This window comes from Malaclemys terrapin, chromosome 4 (assembly GCF_027887155.1).
Source record: "Malaclemys terrapin pileata isolate rMalTer1 chromosome 4, rMalTer1.hap1, whole genome shotgun sequence".
In the NCBI taxonomy this organism is placed as follows: Eukaryota; Metazoa; Chordata; order Testudines; family Emydidae; genus Malaclemys; species Malaclemys terrapin.
Window position 1 is genome coordinate 96,979,588 of NC_071508.1, and position 20,007 is coordinate 96,999,594.

General features: G+C 39.6%; 1 protein-coding gene across 2 annotated transcripts in view; it reads left to right on the plus strand.

Annotated features, from left to right (window-relative positions):
- LOC128836781 (formin-like) overlaps positions 1 to 20,007 on the plus strand; it is a 248,220-nt gene that overhangs the window by 145,116 nt on the left and 83,097 nt on the right. For both annotated transcript variants that reach the window (XM_054027364.1, XM_054027365.1), the window contains 3 exons: positions 924 to 1,070; positions 4,543 to 4,602; positions 5,174 to 5,294. In XM_054027364.1, coding sequence (XP_053883339.1) covers positions 924 to 1,070; positions 4,543 to 4,602; positions 5,174 to 5,294 — 328 coding nt within the window. The remainder of the gene's footprint in view (positions 1 to 923; positions 1,071 to 4,542; positions 4,603 to 5,173; positions 5,295 to 20,007) is intronic.

Here is a 20,007-nt window from a genome sequence, read left to right on the forward strand (position 1 = left end):
CCAGCCCCCTGATCATTTTTGTTGCCCTCCAGTTTGTCCACATCTGTCCTCTCTCCAGTTTGTCCAGAACTGACACATTGGCCTAATGGGTAGTGATGTGAATGGCAGTACTTGATTCTGCTCTCTTATGTTACTCTAAAATTGGCATTGTGCCCTTCTATGTTTATACCTCAGTGATTCCATGTCAGATTTTACTTGATTGTAAGCTCTTGGGGTAGGATCTGTCTTTTTGTTCTGTTTGTATGGCACCTACCTCACTGGGGTCCCATTCCAGAACTAGTGCTCTTATGCACTTTTGTAAAACAAATAATAATAATACTTTTTCTCAATTTGCAAAGGAATGAATTGTTTTTAAACTGCCAACTCTGCACCCTGGGCTCTGAGAGTAAGGCTAACTTATGTCTGGTGATTTTGTGAGAGAATGAAAGAAAGCTGCTGCAGGCCAAATTAATGCACACAGTTACAGCTGTGCAAGTCCACGGTCTTCTGGTTGTTTCCGTAGTAGCACCTGTTCAATCCCCATTGAAAGCTGCCTGGTTTTGTAGAGGGTGGATTGAGGGAATCATTTGGACTGCAGAATCTTTACTACTGAGAATACCGTGGGAGAAAAAAAGAATCCAGCTTGACTCCTGCAGTGTCCAGAGCCCAAAATCACAAAACATCCCTTTACTTTACTTTGATGAGAAATCAGTGAGTGACAAACATGGAACCTCATAATGGCATTTTCATGACTACTGCACTTTAAGTACTAGTTGTAGAAAACGGTTGGGACTCTTTCACTGGTATTATGGTAAATATTGGTATGAGTCTTTTGGGGAAATCCATAATTTTTGTCTGTCTCATTGTAACATTCATGGGCAACAGTAGAAGAATTGTAAACTTCTTGTACCACCTGATGTTACAAATTAGTATTCCTCTTTCAGGATTTGCTGGACATGACAAGTGTGAAGGAAATTTTAGGCTTGATTTTGGCTTTTGGAAATTATATGAATGGGGGGAACAGGACACGAGGTCAAGCAGATGGATTTGGTTTGGAAATTCTTCCCAAACTAAAGGATGTCAAGAGCAGAGTAAGTACTTGTTTTTACTTTAAAGGGCATTTGTCAAGTGATCTTTTTCATGTTCCATCATCTGCAAAAGGTTGAGCTCTCTCTTGCCTCTTACTATTATCTGTTTTAAACAGCAGCACGCTTTGTAGATGTTACTTTTGGAATGTTTCTCCCTTCATTGTTCTTTTGCACAGATCATTTGCATCACAAAGAATTTTCCTCGTCACTGACTACTGGGCTCTGTCTTTTTCTCCCCAATTTGCCCCCTGCCTCACACATGCACACACAGACATCTCCTGTCTCACCTAGATTCTGCCATTGGAAAAATTATCCTGGTTTCAAAGCCTTTTTGTGTATTTTTCAGTCAAAATTCAGCCAGTGCAGAGTTAAAGACATCTAAGAGAGCACAGAGGGCAGAAGGTTTCTCCAGTGACTGTCCCCAACCTTCATTCCTGATATTAGTTGCATGTCTTTACAAAAGCCACTAGCATGTGAGGAAATACATTGAGGGTCAAGTTTAGGAACAATGGCTAGAAACCGTAAAACGGAAGGATCAGATTTGAGTTTATGGGTTTGGATTCTTGGTGGAAGAGTCTGCCCATGTCTGCAAAGTGTTGCCTGTCTTCATTTTTAAGTTGGCAAGTATCACATCTTTTTCAAATAACAGTTGTAACACAAGAATTCTGAACTGCTATACTGAGTGAAGAAGAAAAATCAGCCTAGATGGCAAATTCTGTTCTGAAAAACTGCAAACCCAAAGGGTCTCTGGATAGTTACTTAAGGTTTTAGTTAGGACACTTAAAAATTAGCCACTTTGGGGGCTCATGTTGCCCTACCTCTGTCTCAGCAGGGATGATGTTTGAGCAATTGAGCAGTGGAAAGACAAACCTTGTGGTCCTGGGGGGAGCAGGGATGGGGAGTGCAGGCTTGGCTGCTCTGTGCCCCTCTCATCTTGAATGCACATGGTGATCATGCCTGGCAAGGGGAGGAGGTGGGAATTTTATAACTCTCCCTGTTGCATTTGGCTTAAAAAAAAAAAGTTTGGGGATCCCGGCTTAGGATGACTATATGTCCCATTTTGGCTCTATACGTTCCACCTTTTAGGCTGAAAAGAACCAACCCTGAATATTGATTATGTGGCATGGAGGCCTGGAAAGATAATAAAGTTGTGGTTCCGCCCTTTAAAATCTGTCTCTGTGTCAGTGACCCAGTCTTCTGCCTGTCCTAACCAAACCAAGGTGATAGGTGTGTGTAACATACTAAGGTACAATCCAGACTAATGAGTGGCTGTGTCACCCTTACACTAACCTGGGGTGCCCTTTACAGTGCTTTACTGTTGTACCCTCCAGTCTGGACTGCTTACAAACAGCCTCCTTCAGGCAAGTCACTCCCAGCTACGTCTGTGTGTGCTGCAGCCAGCCAGCCAGCCACACCTTGGCTTTTACCAGCCTTGGTTATACTGCAGCGTGACCCCAACACGCTCCCAGTCTTAGACCTTCCCCCCAAAATGTATGTCCATTGTATGCCCAACCCTCTCCTGAACAATACGATTTTATATAAAGTCTATTATTGCTTCTGAAGAAATAATATGCACATAACTTTCCACACCAAATGGAGTTCCCCAGACACTTCAGTCTAAACACACTGGATTAGATAAAACAATAAAACAAGTTTATTAACTACAAAGACAGATTTTAAGTGAGTACAAGTAATGAGGCATAAAAGTCAGGAATGGTTACAAGAAAAATAAAGATAAAACGCAATTGGTGCCTAACTTAACAAACTATGTTAAATTCAAAGCAAAGTTTTCTCACCACATGCTCTCAGCAGTCTTTCTGACCAGACTTCTTAGGTCAGAACCCCTTCTCCAGTCCAGTGAATGTTTCCTTTGTTGCTGCTAATGCCATGAATGCGATGGGTAGGGAGAAAGAGAAGGGTGTCGTGAGGTGTTTGTCCCTCCTTTTTTTAGTGTCAGTCCTCCTCTTGAAAAAACATTTCCATCTGAGATTCAGGAGACAAAGTGTCCATAGGAAAGGATGCTCCCTGCTGCTTTTCCTCATATGTTGGAGCTTCTTTTGTTTCTCTTGTTGCTTGGTGACTCTGTTTACTGGTTAAGTGCAAATTAAGCAGAGAGCACATTGCTTTGTTTGAGAAAGACCTGTTGGACAACCTCAGTTTGGAACATGTGGTAATAACACCATACAGTGGAATCTTACCACTTAACATACAATGTTGCCACACACATTTTATCAGGTCAATAATAACCAGCAAATTATGAGTTTTCAAATGATATCTCACAAAGCATACTTTGTATAGAGACTATTACAGTAATGTGTAGCGTGTGGACCCGGGTACATTCTGTCACAGTGTGGTGAAAGAGTATATATAGAATAAAGTAGAACTAATGTTTTACTTCACGAGGGCAATATATATATATATATATATATATATATATATATATATATATATATATATATATATATATATATATATATATATATATATATATATATATTGTTTTGCCTGTATGAAGAGTAGTGACTTGCTTAGTTACGAATTTTGCTGCTCTGTGTTATTAATAAAATGTAATGTGCTGCAGACTCAAATATACACCAGACAGCTCTGTGCAGGAAGTCATACATTGTGCATATCCGAACCTTTACCCTGATAGCTATCAGTACGCTATATACAAATGAAAAAAAAGACATCAAAGACATTCCATATATAATACACTACATTGTCTTTCTTTTGTGCTGTTTAATAATTTCCTGTAATTTATGATTCCATACCTGAGCACTGTTTATCCGTTTCCACAGCTGAAATGGGGTAAATTGATTCAGTAACATACGAAAATAAAACATTGTCATGCGCAATAATACAGGCAATGCAGGACCGAGAAAGTAGTGGCTTTGTAGAGTGAAAATCTTTTAACATCGTAGAAGTATATATTCATGAAACAACATACACTATGTATGAAATGCACTGAGCATGTGTATACTCCATGGTTTTATATTTGGTATAAAGGGTGTGGAATGCTTATACACTACATGGTCTGTGTTATACAGAAGGTGAGGCTAAATAAACTAAAGGTCCCATTTAGCTTTAAAACCTGTGAATTTTAAAATGTGTGAATTTATTGAAATTTTTGAGGCAATTACAATGTTTGTTAATATAATTACTTGAATTATTAGAGAATTGTAACACCTGGCAGTTTTTCCCACTGCAGGATCCCAGTAACTCCAATTGGTAGAACTTATTGGTGTCCTGTGGTGGGAAAATCAGGTCCCCAATTATTTTACTTTACTATACTATACTATACTATACTATACTGCGACTAAAACATTGTGGATTCTACTCCACAAGGCCACGTAAATTAATAACATGGGATTATATTCCTTTTAAACTGATTTAAAACTACTTTCATCATATGTCTTTTGAAATTGTTTTCACTCCCAACTTAATCTTTTAATTAATATATTTAATTTCTTCCTAGGATAATGGTATTAATCTTGTGGATTATGTTGTCATATATTACCTACGACACTTCGACAAGGTAAATGATTCATTTGGTGAATTAACTACTGTATCAGTATATTACTTCGAGAAATTGTGTTGACAAAGAGACAAAGATTAGAGAAAGACTTGAATTTATTACTAATTTTTCTTGTCTGGATAAAATAGTTCCAACAGGGAAAATAAAATTTATAAAATTGAATACTAAGACCAAGATTGTCTACTTTCAATGGTTTTCAGAAATTATGGTTGGGGGGAGGGAAATTCCCCATTGTGCAGTAGCTGACAACTCTTACCAACAAATGTTTTCAAAACCAGTTCTTGGAAAATATTTTTGAACAAAGCCCAAAATGTAGCAGGGATAGTGCCTCAAAGATCTTGTCACTTTAAACCTGGGACAGGAAATTAACTAGAGGGACTAGACAGTAAGTATTTCTGTTATTACAGTAGTGAAATTTGAGAAGACTCAGGGCTTGTCTACTTTAGGATTTTTCCCCCACTGGGAAAAAATTCCCACACAAGTAATTTTTTACACTCGGGAAGGGCATCTATGCCAGGAGTATTTTTTTTCCGGGCACAGCTCTATGAGTTTGTTTGTTTGTTTGTTTTAGGATGCAGGAACAGACAAGAGTATTTTTCCTCTACCAGAACCACAAGATTTCTTCCAGGCCTCCCAAGTTAAGTTTGAAGACCTAGTAAAAGACTTAAGAAAACTGAAGAGAGATCTAGAAGGTAACTGGGAACTTTTACATTGTTATGCTAACAACCGAGTGCCATTTAAAAAGTGAACTTTGAGTTTTGTTTATTACTAATTAGGTTTGTAGTGTTGTTCACTCTACATATTTACACCCTGGCACAAATTACAAACATAAAATAAAAATAAGTGTACATCATGACTTTTTAAAAATGAAAGCAAGACCAGCAAAAAGTAATTTTCCATAATCCCTTTTAAATTCAAAGGGCCCCAAAAGAAATCTCTTGGAAATTTGCTTTAATTATGTAGGAATTTTCCTCTGGCTTCTCCAGGATTCTGTGTTTAACTGTAGATACCTCTTAGTCCAATGGCATAAATACTTGCCACAGTCCTTGTATAACAATTTAACAGCTACAAGAAATAATTTGAATACTATTAATGTAAAAATAAAGCACTGCTTGCCAAGACACAGCAAAGGGAAATGGAGAGCTTCAGCTCAAAATATGTTTTACCCTTAGACATGAAATAAATATTTAAAAATGTTTATTATAAAAAGGGGCTCAGAAAGGCAAGTCTTCTATCAATCAAAGCACTGAGTTAGAAATAAAATAGGAGTGGGTTGCTCTCTAAGTATTCTAGACAGTTTCATTTTTACCTCATGCTTTGTAAGACTTTCTTAAATAAACACAGCAAATGATGACTGAATATTTTTCGCTTCTCACTTTTGTTAGGGAAAAGTAATACTAAGGCTGTTTTGTATAAAAATGGGATTTCAAGAAAAGAATTCTACATAAAAGAATATACAGAATATTCTGCTTAAATTTAAATAATATATTAACTTCTCTTGGGGGGGGGCGTATTTTAGATTCAGAATTGAGCAAGATGACTGTATTCTATTGTTCAGTGTAAGGCAATAAAAACCATTGCAAACTAATTTATTCTTCCAGTTAGAAATGGCTGAAGGAGGGTTTCAAAGGTCAACAGTGGTAGGAAGGTATCAGTTGTTGTTTATTCAACCCAGGCATAGGCGAGTGCTCTATCTCCTCTCATCTCTTGGCCCTGTAAAACCCTTGGCCTGCCCTCTCTCCTGCTAGTTTGTGCAGAAACATGATCTGTGTTTGATGTTCTTCTACTCCAGCATGTAGTTCTGCTGCCGTGCATTTCACCATTACAGGCTGCGCTGTAAGGCTTTGACATTTACATGATTTTAGTGCTAAATTGCAAAGAAAATAAAGAGAGAGAGAAAAAGGAGGGGTAGTGAAAAACACGATAGTTCAGGCTTCCCTATTTTTATTAGATTTATATTTTTGTTGTGATCTTTTGTTTTTGTGCTTCAAGATGTATATTTTGTCAGACTATTATAAAGAAAGGTAGAAGCTTTTATATGACCACAGATGATGGGAGAAAGGGAAGAAGAAGATGATGATGATGATGCTTTTATAGGAAAATAATATAAATATAGTGCTGAGTGCCTTTATTATATTACTGTATAAAAACATATATGAAACTTGACAAAATCAAATAATGGATGAAAGTAATGACTTTATGACACATAGCAAATGTTTTCAAACAAAAAACATTCTTGTAATCGTTTGATGTGCCAGTGTGTTTAACACTTGAAAGGCACCCAGAAATTTTTGGAGGAATGCTAATACATTTCTCTAGTGAATTTCTCTTACATTTAAACAAAAAAATAGTCATACTAGGAACATTGTGCATAATAGTAGTAATAGGAGCATTGTGTGTAAATATGCCTTTTTTTAAACATTCCCTTTCAAATGTCTCTTGTTAGATAACACTGTAGTTTAGTTCACATCAAATGTTTTAATTGAAGAGGATATAATTTTAACACATACAACAAACATTTGATGAGTCTCTGTAGTTTATTGTAGCCGTTAAAAAGTTGTGGCTGCTGCCAGAATACCAGTGAAAGTCTAAAACTGAAACAGATGTGATTAGCAGAAACCAAGTCCAGAGAAGCGTCAGGCCCAGCCATCCAGACAGGCGCGGCCCTTCAGATGTAAATAATTTGAACAATATTAACTGCAGTTGCCTGTATTATAGGGTACATTAGATTTATTTTATGGTTTGGTTGGCAAAGGTAGCTTGCGTGTCCAGTCAAAGCAAACCTCCATGGAAGTGTGATGAGACAAGGGCAATAAACAGGGGGTTTTCTCATGTGCTACTAGGAAAAAAACTACAGCTCTGTGCAGCGTTAGTGTTATTTTTCACAAACCTATTTTCCTAGACAATACAATAGCACAAAAATGAAGACAAAAAGCCACAGTAACTTTAAATACCACCCAGTGTATCTGAAATAACATGTTCAAGGTAAATGCTTGTTTCTTTAATGAAAGTAGATTGTCACTATTACACAAATTATTTGCTGATCACTTTATCAAGGCATTCATTTATCTGTATATCATAGATGTTAAAATAGAAAGGATTGAGTTGTTATGCCAGAGAGAGATGTCTTAGTGGTCTAAGCCTTGGGTTTGAAATACCTAGACTCTATGGAACCAAGAGTTTCAAATCCAGACAGGGGCCATGTAGCCTTTCATCCTTTTGAGGCAAACAGATTGAGTTCCATGCAATTTAATGGACAGACATCTTTAAAGGGACAGTTTCAACTAAAATTGGCTCAAAAATATTTTTTTTAAAAAACAAGCTTTGGCAAAACAAATAGAAATCTTTCAATTACTTTTTTTTAAAAACTTTGAGTCAAAACAATTTCTAACACACATTCTGCCCTGGCTTTGCATAGCCCTGAGAACTTTAAAGTTAAAAAGATTATACACAGAAGTTAAATAGATTTAACTGAATATCATTTTTCAAGCTGAGAAATACAGAAAGTACACAGTATAACTAGTGAAATATAAATAAGAGATGAAATCCTGGCTCCCATTGACCTCTGTGTTGCCAGGATTTCAACTAAGGTTTTTATAGTTCTTTCATTTTCAATAATTTAAAGTATTTCTAGTAACATAAGCAAAGATATTAATTTTATAAGATGGGATTTTTAAGTTAACACTGTTCTTTTAAAAACAAAGTTTCCCTTTGCTCTGCATGGGTTTTAAACATCGTATCATCCTTTTTTCTTGGTCTGTGGCAAAAATTTCCATATCCCTTCCCTTCACCCCCCAAAATATTCCTTTCTTATCATTGTGCAGTATGCTGTTTGGTTGCTGCTCCCAAAAAGGTAGTTTCATTTCAGTGGTTACGTATGAATGTATAAAACACTTAATTCTTTTGAGTTGAAAGCTGATGTACCATTTTTCTATATCAGGCATTATTTTACATACCCTTATCATGTTCCCTCTCATTCATCTCCTGTTTAGGATAAACAATCTCAATATTTTCAATTTCTATTTATATGAGAGGTTTTCTGTACCCTTGGTCTCTCTTGTTGCCCCTTCTTGTTCTGCAATATTATTTTTGAAATGACGTGACCAGTACTGCACACAGTACCATTGATTTACATAAAGGCATTATAAAAATTTGTGTATTATTCACCATCCCATTCCTTATGAATCCTAGCACATTGCTTTTTTATGACTGTAGATAAATACTGGTGTGTGTGTATGGGGGGTTGTCTTTGTTGAGTGCTCTACAGTGGGAGAAGAGATGGGCCAACACTGAGCACTTTTGACATCCCACTCTTATTGTACATGGGTAGGATTTACAAAAGTGCCTGCGTGAGTCAGAAGCATACGTCCCATTGAAAGGCCACAGGGTTTGTGTTCATAGGACAGTCAGTTGCTTTTATAAATTCCACCTTTTATTATGTTCCTATGTATTTAGATATGAAGATGCTGGCCACCATTTCTATGCTAGCAAATTATGGGTGCAACTGAAATAATTTAAATGTTTACATTACAAGCTCAGTCAAGTACATATATGACTAAGTGGCAATACATTTTCCCTCAAATAATGCAGATGCAAAGTTAGAGGATTGGTGAAGCCTGGGCTCAAAATTTATTTATGTATCTGTTTATTGTGTGCAAAAGTGTGCTCTGGGTAAGTAGTAGTATCCATATGTTAATCACTCAATCATACGATATATGTATGATTCACCTTTGGTAGTCTGTCCTTTACCCACTAATCCCTCTCCACCATGACTTATTCTACATGTCAGCCCCTTCTCCTCATAAATATGTTGTTTAATATTTATTATATTCACTATGGTAGTACCTAGGGACTGACTGAGAACAGGGCTCCATTATGTTAGACACTGAGCAAGTAGAAAAAAGCTGTGACAGGGTAGTATGCCCTTAAGGGTAGCAGTGCTTACTGGTCAGCCCACCCCCAGTTACATGGCATGGGCCTTCAACATTTTGGAAGGTTATTGTTTGTTTATTCAAAGACCTAGGAAATAAGAGGTATTGGTGAAGAGGAAGCAGTCCTGAGAATAAGTAGTACTTGGGAGAAAGACAGTCATTGTTTCTTTAAGGGCCTTGAAAGGCGGGTGGGGCAAATCTCCCCTCTCACCCAGGCAGTTGGGAACGAGCTGGGAAAAGGAGACTAGCATATATACTGCCTTCTCTAAGAACATAAGAATGGTTGTACTGGGTCAGACCAAAGGTCCATCTAGCCCAGTATCCTGTCTACCGACAGTGGCCAATGCCAGGTGCCCCACAGGGAGTGAACCTAACAGGTAATGATCAAGTGATCTCTCTCCTGCCATCCATCTCCATCCTCTGACAAACAGAGGCTAGGGACACCATTCCTTACCCATCCTGGCTAATAGCCATTAATGGACTTAACCTCCATGAATTTATCCAGTTCTGTTTTAAACCCTGTTATAGTCCTAGTCTTCACAACCTCCTCAGGCAAGGAGTTCCATAAATTGACTGTGTGCTGTGTGAAGAACTTACTTTTATTTGTTTTAAACCTGCTGCACATTAATTTCATTTGGTGGCCCCTAGTTCTTATATTATGGGAACAAGTAAATAACTTTTCCTTAGTTACTTTCTCCACATCACTCATGATTTTATATACCTTTATCATATCCCCCCTTAGTCTCCTCTTTTCAAAGCTGGAAAGTCCTAGCCTCTTTAATCTCTCCTCATATCGGACCCATTCCAACCCCCAATCATTTTAGTTGCCCCTTTCTGAACCTTTTCTAGTGCCAGTCTATCTATCTTTTGTGAGATGAGGAGACCACATCTGTATGCAGTGTTCAAGATGTGGGCGTACCATTGATTTATATAAGGGCAATAAGATATTCTCCATCTTATTCTCTATTCCCTTTTTAATGATTCCTAACATCCTAACACCGTTGCACACTGCGTGGACATCTTCAGAGAACTATCCATGATGACTCCAAGATCTTTTTCCTGATTAGCTGTAGCTAAATTAGCTCCCATCATGTTGCATGTATAGTTGGGGTTATTTTTTCCAATGTGCATTACTTTACATTTATCCACATTAAATTTCATTTGCCATTTTGTTGCCCAATCACTTAGTTTTGTGAGATCTTTTTGAAGTTCTTCACAATCTGCTTTGGTCTTAACTATCTTGAGCAGTTTAGTATCATCTGCAAACTTTGCCACCTCACTTTTTACCCCTTTCTCCAGATCATTTATGAATAAGTTGAATAGGATTGGTCCTAGGACTAACCCTCGGGGAACACCACTAGTTACCCCTCTCCATTCTCTCTAATAGCAAGGCAGACATCATCAGCGAGACTGCCTCCAAACTGGAGGACTAATTCGGAAAGGGTGCTCAGCTGAAAGTAAAGCTGGCTAAAGCCCTGCATCTGGCCTAAACCACTACCCCAGCTCCATTGATGAGGGCTCTGAAGTGGGAGTTACTGTCTATTCTAATGCTAGAGGCAGAGAAACTGCCTGAAATACAACCCCAGCCCCAGAAAGAGGGCTGAAGGGGGACTCCTGTCTGGAGGAGGGTGATACTGTGACTGGCTTAAGGCGAGAGACAGAGGGATTGCTCACAATACAGCCCAGCTGCTGCAGAGACGGGCTGGAAGTGGCTTCAAGGAAACCACTTCATAGCTGAATAAGAAGAATCTGTCAGAAGCCACAAATCCAAGGTGGGGCTAGCAGAGCTGCAGATGTGGATGAACCACTGACAAGCAGGGTGAAGGTAGGAGCATCCCAGGGAAATAGTGGAAGTATTGAAGGAAGAGTCCTTAAACAGCCTCCCTGGATAAGGACCCAGAGGAGAGGGTGGACCTGTGGGTTCCCCCAACTCTCCCTCAGAACAAGAGGGGAAGTACAGACATCAAGAGTAAAAAAGGCCAAGAACTGTGAGTTCCAGACAGAAACTGAGGGACAGGCTTAGAAGCTATTAGATGTTGAGCTTTTTTATTTGGGGCTTTTCTATTAATCCTAGAAAGGGAATAAATTGAGAGGTGTCGTGGCCGGAGGGCTGGGCCATGGAAACAGCAGGTCATTCTGGAACCAGATAGATAAAGGGACTGCTAGAGTGAAAGAACTGCTCTGACACTGCATCTTGACATTTGGATGCACTCCTGAGATGAGAGGCTCAACTACAAACTCAAATAGGCAAGACAGACAAAGGGTAGGGGAAAGAGGTGTGACATGCTGTAACATTTTGGGATTCAACTCAGACCAGTGAGAGGTTGTGTCACCGCTTGTCCTGTAACTCTGAGCGCCTTAAAATGTTCTGCTCCTGTAGCTCCCTGTCTGGATGCACCAAGCCAGCATACAAGGTGTGGGTGTGGTGTGGGTGGGTGTAGAGCTGCCCTAGTTCAGAAACTCTGAATCCAGCAGCCTGCTTGTTACACCTCAGCCACACTCTGGTCTCCACCAGCCATGATTACTACTAGCCAAGTGACCCGCAACACACCTGCAGTCCCCAAACTGACTGCTGTGAAGTGGCCAGCCCTCTCCTGGACCGTTGAGAGAAGTAGTAAAGTCTATTGCCCTTTTAAAGAGACAAAAGCACATCAGCTTATTGTTTTAAATGGAGTTAATAATCACTTACAGTCCAACAGCACTGGGTGATTTAGAATAAAAGTAAAACAAGTTTAATTAATCAAAAAGAAAGAGATTAAGTGAGTTCAGGTGAAAGGGATAAAGTCAGAAATAGTTACAAACAAATAAAAATGGAGGGAAACACTTTCTAGTGACTACATAACAAAACTACAGTCTTGGTTCAAGGTAAGAGTCTGACCACCTTCCAGCAAGATGGCTGACCACCACCTTGGTCAAGATCTCCCCCAAAGTCTGAAGTACTTGGTTCCTTTGTCTTCTTAGGTAAAAGTTAACTTGGGATTTTTTGCCCCGTCTTTTATAGTCAAGTGAACGTTTGACGTGTATCCTTAAAGTTCAGTGCCACTGCTGTGAGGAAAGGTACCATGGAGTCTGATGGAGATGTATATTTCTGTGATTCCATGAAAACACTCTAATGAAATCATCCACATCTGCCCTGCCAGTCTCCTCTATATAAACATTCTGAGGCTGCTCTTATGTCTCCTCCTGCTAGCTTCAGTTTCTTTGGTTCCCTGGGCTTGTTCCTGCCTGGAATTTCCTTCTTCCCTAGGTCCACATATCACCACATGGGTCTTAACGCTCCCACAGTTGAGAACATATTAGCTCATATGCAGTTTTGGGTCTGGAGAGTGCTAGGGGAAAAGTGAAATTCCCCCCAAAAAACTACCCTTGTGTTAGACCCAATATGGACACAGTTCACTTCTGGAACAGGATTTTCTGTGCATTAAAATGTCATGACTTTAAAGTCTGATAAATTGCAGCCCTGCAGACTGAACCTGGATAATAGAACTCTCTTCCGCAAGTGATAAACTGGTCCACTAACTTAACCATGATCAAATCTAAAAGCAAAACGCATTCCCCCCAACCCCATTACAGTTTGCCAGTACAGGCAGGGAAGGATGATCATGAGATTCATTTCTTTTTAATTTTAGCAAGACCATCTGATACTATGTGTGTATTTTAGAAAACTCTTTCCAAAACATATTTCATGTTTGCAGAGCATTGTTTTCAGTGGTTCATAGGATTATGACCATATTAAAACCAATTTTCACCAGAATATTCAAAGACATTTTCTCTCATGCTGTACTTCAATTTTCTACCCCCATGTGTTTTGGTGTTGGAGCTGTTGTTGCAGAAGGTTGCAATATTTTTTGTTTGTTTTTTTAACAGGGGAAATGGACTTCTTTTGTCTCTTTCCACATGATACATAATAGCTGAACTGTTTTAGCTCACATTTTCCAAAAATATTCACTTTTTAGATGGCGACTAAGACTGAAACATTTCAGTCTGAAAGATGACAGTTTCCAGAAGTTAGAAATGTCTTGAAAAATAGATTAGAATGCAAATGCTTATTCAGTCTTAACTATTGCAGTCACTGCTTCTATAATTATTGCTGGGCAGAAACTGCAAAACATTTTCCACCAGTATTTGTTCACATTTTAAAATAAATTGGATTTGGCTATGTTTGCACCACATTTGTGTTTTCCAAATATTGTAAACAAACAGATTTACTAATAGGAATGTCTACTGAAACAGCAAATTTGTATGAGAGTATATCACATCAGTCAGTATTCACAGAAAATTAACTTCAAATTCATAATTACAAATGTACACACCTGAGGCTCAGTTACTCATTCAGTGACAAAATAGAAACATACCACATTAAATCAGCCCAGTTATAAAATATTTTCAGCAAAATATTCACAAACTAAGAATTTAATTTTAATTTCAATTTTAAAATTAAATTAAATTTAAATTGATTTATTTTAAAATTTTAAAATTTAATTTTTCAGAATGATTTGGTGAATAAATTCAAGAAATTGGCAACTGTTCATGAGCTATTCCCCAAACAGAAATATTCAGCATTAATTATATATATATTTGTTATTTTCTAAGATCTAATATACATGTATAGAGAACATTCTGTGCATTAGATAAAATGCATTATATCGAGTAAAGACTTTTTTATTGTGATTATGATGCATAGTTAAAGGCAATCATTCAAGTATTTGACTGAAAAGAGTAATGGTCAAGGATGAGCCAAAACAAAAGAATATAGAAATAGAATTCTTTATGTAGTGCTTTTCTTACTCAAGATATCACAGAACATTTTACAGAGTAACTAGCTCCATTTTGGTACTTCAGTGACTGACTAGGCAAATGCAATAGAGTATGTTCTCATCAAAATCTCATACTCAACCATGGACTGTTTTTTCATTTTGTTTTTAAAGAAATGAACTCAGCCCACTGTGCATGGGTGTGTGTCAATAAATTATTAAAAGCAATAGAAAATTAGTTAGCTGATATTAAACAAAATCTGAGGAGACTCAGCCCCATGGTAATCTCTAAAATTACCCCACCTTTAACTCTTGGGCTAATGTTTGAGTACATATATGGGCATTACCTCTTGGTACAAAGCTCATCAGCCTTGAACTTTTTTTGATCAAATGGGGATGTGAATTTCACAGTTGAAGTCCCTCCAGTGACAATGCCCTGCCACCTGAAATTCTAATTTAAAGAAGGGATGATGTGATTTTTTTGAATAGCTAAGGTCAAGACCCTGAAATTACTATCCACACCTTGTATTATACCTAGAAGAAGGTAAGGAGCCAGTGACTTTTATTGGGAATTGCTTAATTTGACAAAAGGAATATTGGCTAAGACTCAGGAATCTGCATTTTTTGGTTCTAATGTCTAACAATTTTGAATGCTGACTTTCTAAATACTCCTTAGTAGTTCTCTGAATAATTTACTTAATGTGAGCCAATAAATGGTTATGAAGATGACTGTTACGTGATAACAATGAAAAGAACAGGAGTACTTGTGGCACCTTAGAGACTAACAAATTTATTAGAGCATAAGCTTTCGTGGACTACAGCCCACTTCTTCGGATAAGAAGTGGGCTGTAGTCCATGAAAGCTTATGCTCTAATAAATTTGTTAGTCTCTAAGGTGCCACAAGTACTCCTGTTCTTTTTGTGGATACAGACTAACACGGCTGCTACTCTGAAACCTGTGATAACAATGGTTACAATTTTCAAAAGGACATCAGTGATTTAGGAGTCTAAATCCCATTTTCAGAAGTGGTTTGGGCACTTAGAAAACAGTGGGTACATCTACACCAGAGCTGGAGGTGTAATTTCCAGCTCTCGTAGATGTACACATGCCAGCTTTGATGGAATTAGCATACTAAAAATAGCAGCATAGCTGCAGCTGTGTAGGTGGTAGAATGGGCTAGTCACCCTGATTTAAGTCTCATCCAACACCCTTTGTACATACTTGGGTGGTTAGTCCATCCTGCCACCCAGGCCCCTGTGGCTACATTGCTACTTTTAGTGTGCTAGCTCTAGCATGTATAGCTACCTGAGCTGACAATCACACCTCTAGGTCTGGTGTAGATGAACTTAAGTCTCATTGAAATTCAAGTACCTAAGTCACTTTTGGAAGTGAGACTTAGGATCCTAAGTCACTTAGACATGTTTGAACATTTTATCCAGAATCAGTAGATATGCTATATTGTTCTTTTCCAGGCAGGGTCAGATCAAATCATTTCTTCTTCTTAATTAAAATAGTTTAAAATTAAAGTTTTGAGAAGCAGATACAGGATGGATGGTGAGGAACAAAAACACTTGTATGTATGTGGTGTTTATTTAGATGTTGTGAGTGGAACACACTGATATACCTATAGGTAAGATTTTCCTACTATTTTCACTGTAAAGGGTCATTTTTAGATGCTTATTATTTTGCCAAACATTTACATTTTTGATCTGCAAGCCAATGTTGGTGGAAAGTTAGAGCAGGAAAGATTTTGTTTTCAAGAGTTAAAAATGTCAGTATTTTTCTATTAAAAAAAAAAAACTTGTGACCTTTATGGGAATAGCTTTCAAGCGTCAGCGGGAGGTGACAGAAACTAGGTCATAGATGTGCCTTTCAGCAGTCCAGTTAAAAACAGTTTTAACTTGAATGCTTGCTTTTCCCCCATAAAACTTGGTCCAATAAAAGATATTACTTCACCCACCTCTTCTCTCTAATTTCCTGGGACCAGCCTTGCTACAACAACACTGCAAACAACAGTTTTGATTTGGCAGGTACAAGATAGGGGTTTAAAAATAAACTTTGTGCATGTGCACTGTGTTTTGTTATACAATAAAACTAAAAGTTTGCTAGTGTTCAAGTGGTACTATGCACGTGTGCAAACATACAATGACTGGCAATTTTCATTAATGGATGATCTCTCGGTATTCAGTTAGATTTCCGCAGCTCTGCATAAGATAGTTGAATGAATTTTCACTTTAATACATAGGAGACTCAACATCTATAGAGTTTGGATAGTGTGAAGTGAATGAGGCATGGGTAAGCAGTAAGTGAGGCTGTGTATTGTATTGTGGGCTAAGCATGGCTAGAAGCTGAAGCTAGACAAATTTAGACTAGAAATAAGGTTCAAACTTTTAAAAGTGATGGTAATTAATCATTAGAATAACTTACCACTGGATGTGGTTGATGTTTTATCACCCGAAGTCTTTTAAAATCAGGAATGTATGGCTTTCTAAAAGATATATGTTTTAGCTCAACCAGAAGTTATGGGTTTGATGGAAGAATTACTGATATTATGCAGAAGGTCAGAGATCCCTACAGAAATAAATTGGAGATCAACTTTTTCCACATACATTGTCACAATCCACAAACACACCTTATTAAGATTTTTCTGAGAACCCCTGTACCTGATTCATTATACATGGTTGTTATATATGGTCTAAATTAGGCAGACAGTTCGGTTCCATAATACTAATTTTCCTATACTGCTCCGACACATCAGACAAGACTGAGGTTCTGACCATTTATTGGGTTCTGCTAGCACCGACCTCTGCACCTGTGTGAAGTCCTAATGAAGTTAATAGTCTATACTTAGTGGGACCTGACTGGAAAAATGATGAGGTTTTGCTTTGCCTAGTTGTTACATTAATTTATATGAACTATTCTTTCCTTGCAGTATGTTTGTCATGGTGTTTACTAAATCTAAACTACAGTTTTAGAGTGAATACAGTAACCAGAGTCTAAGACGTGTTGCTATGGTGTGAAAAATATTTGATTTTACTAGCAACCTTTTTTTTGGTTTGATTTTTGCTTGGGAAACAATCTCATCACGAGGGATTTAAGGTAGTAAATACAACAATAATAGATGTAAGATGTCGATTTGCTTTGTCTGTCTCTTAAAGCAAAACAGGGTATTATTTTATTTTTAGTTTATTTTGATTTAATAAATGTGTGACTTAATCTCTAAGCACGTCATTACATACAAGAGAATCACAAGCCATTATAAAATCTAAAATACTTCCCATCAGTTGTAAATCTAAAAAACAAACCAAAATAGAATATCTAATAAACCAGGGCTTTGTCAAGCTGGACCTTAAAAACCTCTAAGGATGGAGATTCCACCACCTCCCTAGGTAACCCCTTCCAGTGCTTCACCACCTTCCTAGTGAAATAGTTTTTCCTAATATACAACCGAGACCTCCCCCACTTCAATTTGAGACCATTGCTTCTTGTTTGTCATCTGCCACCACCGAGAACAGCCTAGCTCTATCCTTTTTGGAACCCCCCCTTCAGGTGTTGAAGGCTGCTATCAAATCCCCCCTCACTCTTCTTTTCTGCAGACTAAATAAGCTCAGTTCCCTCAGCCTCTCCTTATAAATCATGTGCCCCAGCCCCCTAATCATTTTCATTGCCCTCCGCTGGACTCTCTCCAATTTGTCCACAAACATTCTGTAGTGGGGGGACGCAAAACTGGACGTAATACTCCAGATGTGGCCTCACCAGTGCCGAACAGAGGGGAATAATCACTTCCCTTGATCTGTTGGCAATGCTCCTACTAATGCAGCCCAATATGCTGTTATCCTTCTTGGCAACAAGGGCACACTGTTGCCTCATATCCAGCTTCTCATCCACTGTAATCCCCGGGTCCTTTTCTGCAGAACTGCCATTTAGCCAGCCAGTCCCCAGCCTGTAGCACTGCATGGGATTCTTCTGTCCTAAGTGCAGGACTCTGCACTTGTCCTTATTGAACCTCATCAGATTTATTTTGGCCCAATCCTCCAATTTGTCTAGGTCACTCTGGATCCTATCCCTACCCTCCAGTGTACCTAACTCTCCCCCCAGCTTAGTGTCATCCACAAACTTGCTGAGGGTGCAATCCATCCCATCATCCAGGTCATTAATGGAGATGTTGAACAAAACCAGCCCCAGGACTGATCCCTGGGACACTCCACTTGATACCGGCTGCCAACTAGACATCGAGCCGTTGATCACTACCCGTTGATCCTGACAATCTAGCCAGCTTTCTATCCATCTTATAGTCCATTCATCCAATCCATACTTCTTTAAGTTGCTGGCAAGAATACTGTGGGAGACCGTATCAAAAGCTTTGCTAAAGTCAAGGTATATCAGGGCCGCCCAGGGGAGGCAAGTGGGGCAATTTGCTCCAATCCCGGGCACCGCAGGGGCCCCCATGAGTATGTCAGAGGCTCCCCCCGCCTCCGTCTTCCCCCATCCCCAGGCATCTCAGCTGGTAAGGGGGCAGGGCTCCGAGCTGCAGCCGAGCAGCGGGAACTCAGGCCCCGCTGGAGACACCACGCTGCTGCAGCACTGTCTGGGGCTGCTCCTGGACGCAGCACGCTGAGGCTCCAGGAGAGGGGTAAGCGGCATGGTAAGGGGCCGAGCACCCCCCGACCCCATCCCCCACAGCCCTGACCCCCAGCTCCAAGCCCAGCCCCTCTGAGCCGGGCACCCCCCCCCCGGCCCCATCTCCTCCACAGCCCTGACCCGCAGCTCCGAGCCCAGCCCCTCTGAGCCGGGCACCCCCCGGTCCCATCCCCTCCACAGCCCTGACCCCCAGCTCCAAGCCCAGCCCCTCTGAGCCGGGCACCCCCCCCCCGACCCCATCCCCTCCACACCCCTGACCCGCAGCTCCGAGCCCAGCCCCTCTGAGCTGGACACCCCCCGACCCTATCTCCCCACAGCCCTGAGCCCAGCCCCTGTGGGCCGGGCAACTCCCAACCCAGAGCCCAGCTCCCCACCCAGCCCTGGACAACAGCAGCACCACCCCCAGGTAGCAACAGCCCATTGGCACCAAGCATCACCATCACCCAGCAACAGTCCATTATGTAATTGCAAATGTATACATACCATTAAAGCATTTAATGTTTTTAAATAATGTATTTAGTGTATTTTCAAATTATTACAAATTAATTTTTTAATGTATTTCACTAGTTATTTTTTACATTTCCAAATGCATGTTACTATAGTATTGCAACTTTTTTTTATGGAAGGGGGGGCCCCCCAAATTGCTTTGCCCCAGGACCTCTGAATCCTCTGGGCGGCCCTGAGGTATATCACGTTCACCACTTTCCCCATATTCACAGAGACAGTTATCTCATCATAGAAAACAATCAGCTTGGTCAGGCATGATTTGCCCTTGGTGAATCCATGTTGACTGTTCCTAGTCACCTTCCTCTCCTCCAAGTACTTCAAAATGGATTCCTTGAGGACCTGCTCCATGATTTTTCCAGGGTCTGAGGTGAGGCTGACCAGACTGTAGTTCCCCGGATTCTCCTTCTTCACAAGGTCACAACTTTAGCAATCCGAGGACCCCTATTTTGATTTTACATTTTTTTCAGACCCCTTAGCCCTCTGCTCATCCCCAGGCCTCACGCCCACTCCACCCCTTCCCCCAAGGCCCCACCCCACTGCATCTCTTTATGACCCCTCCCCCGAGTGCGCCC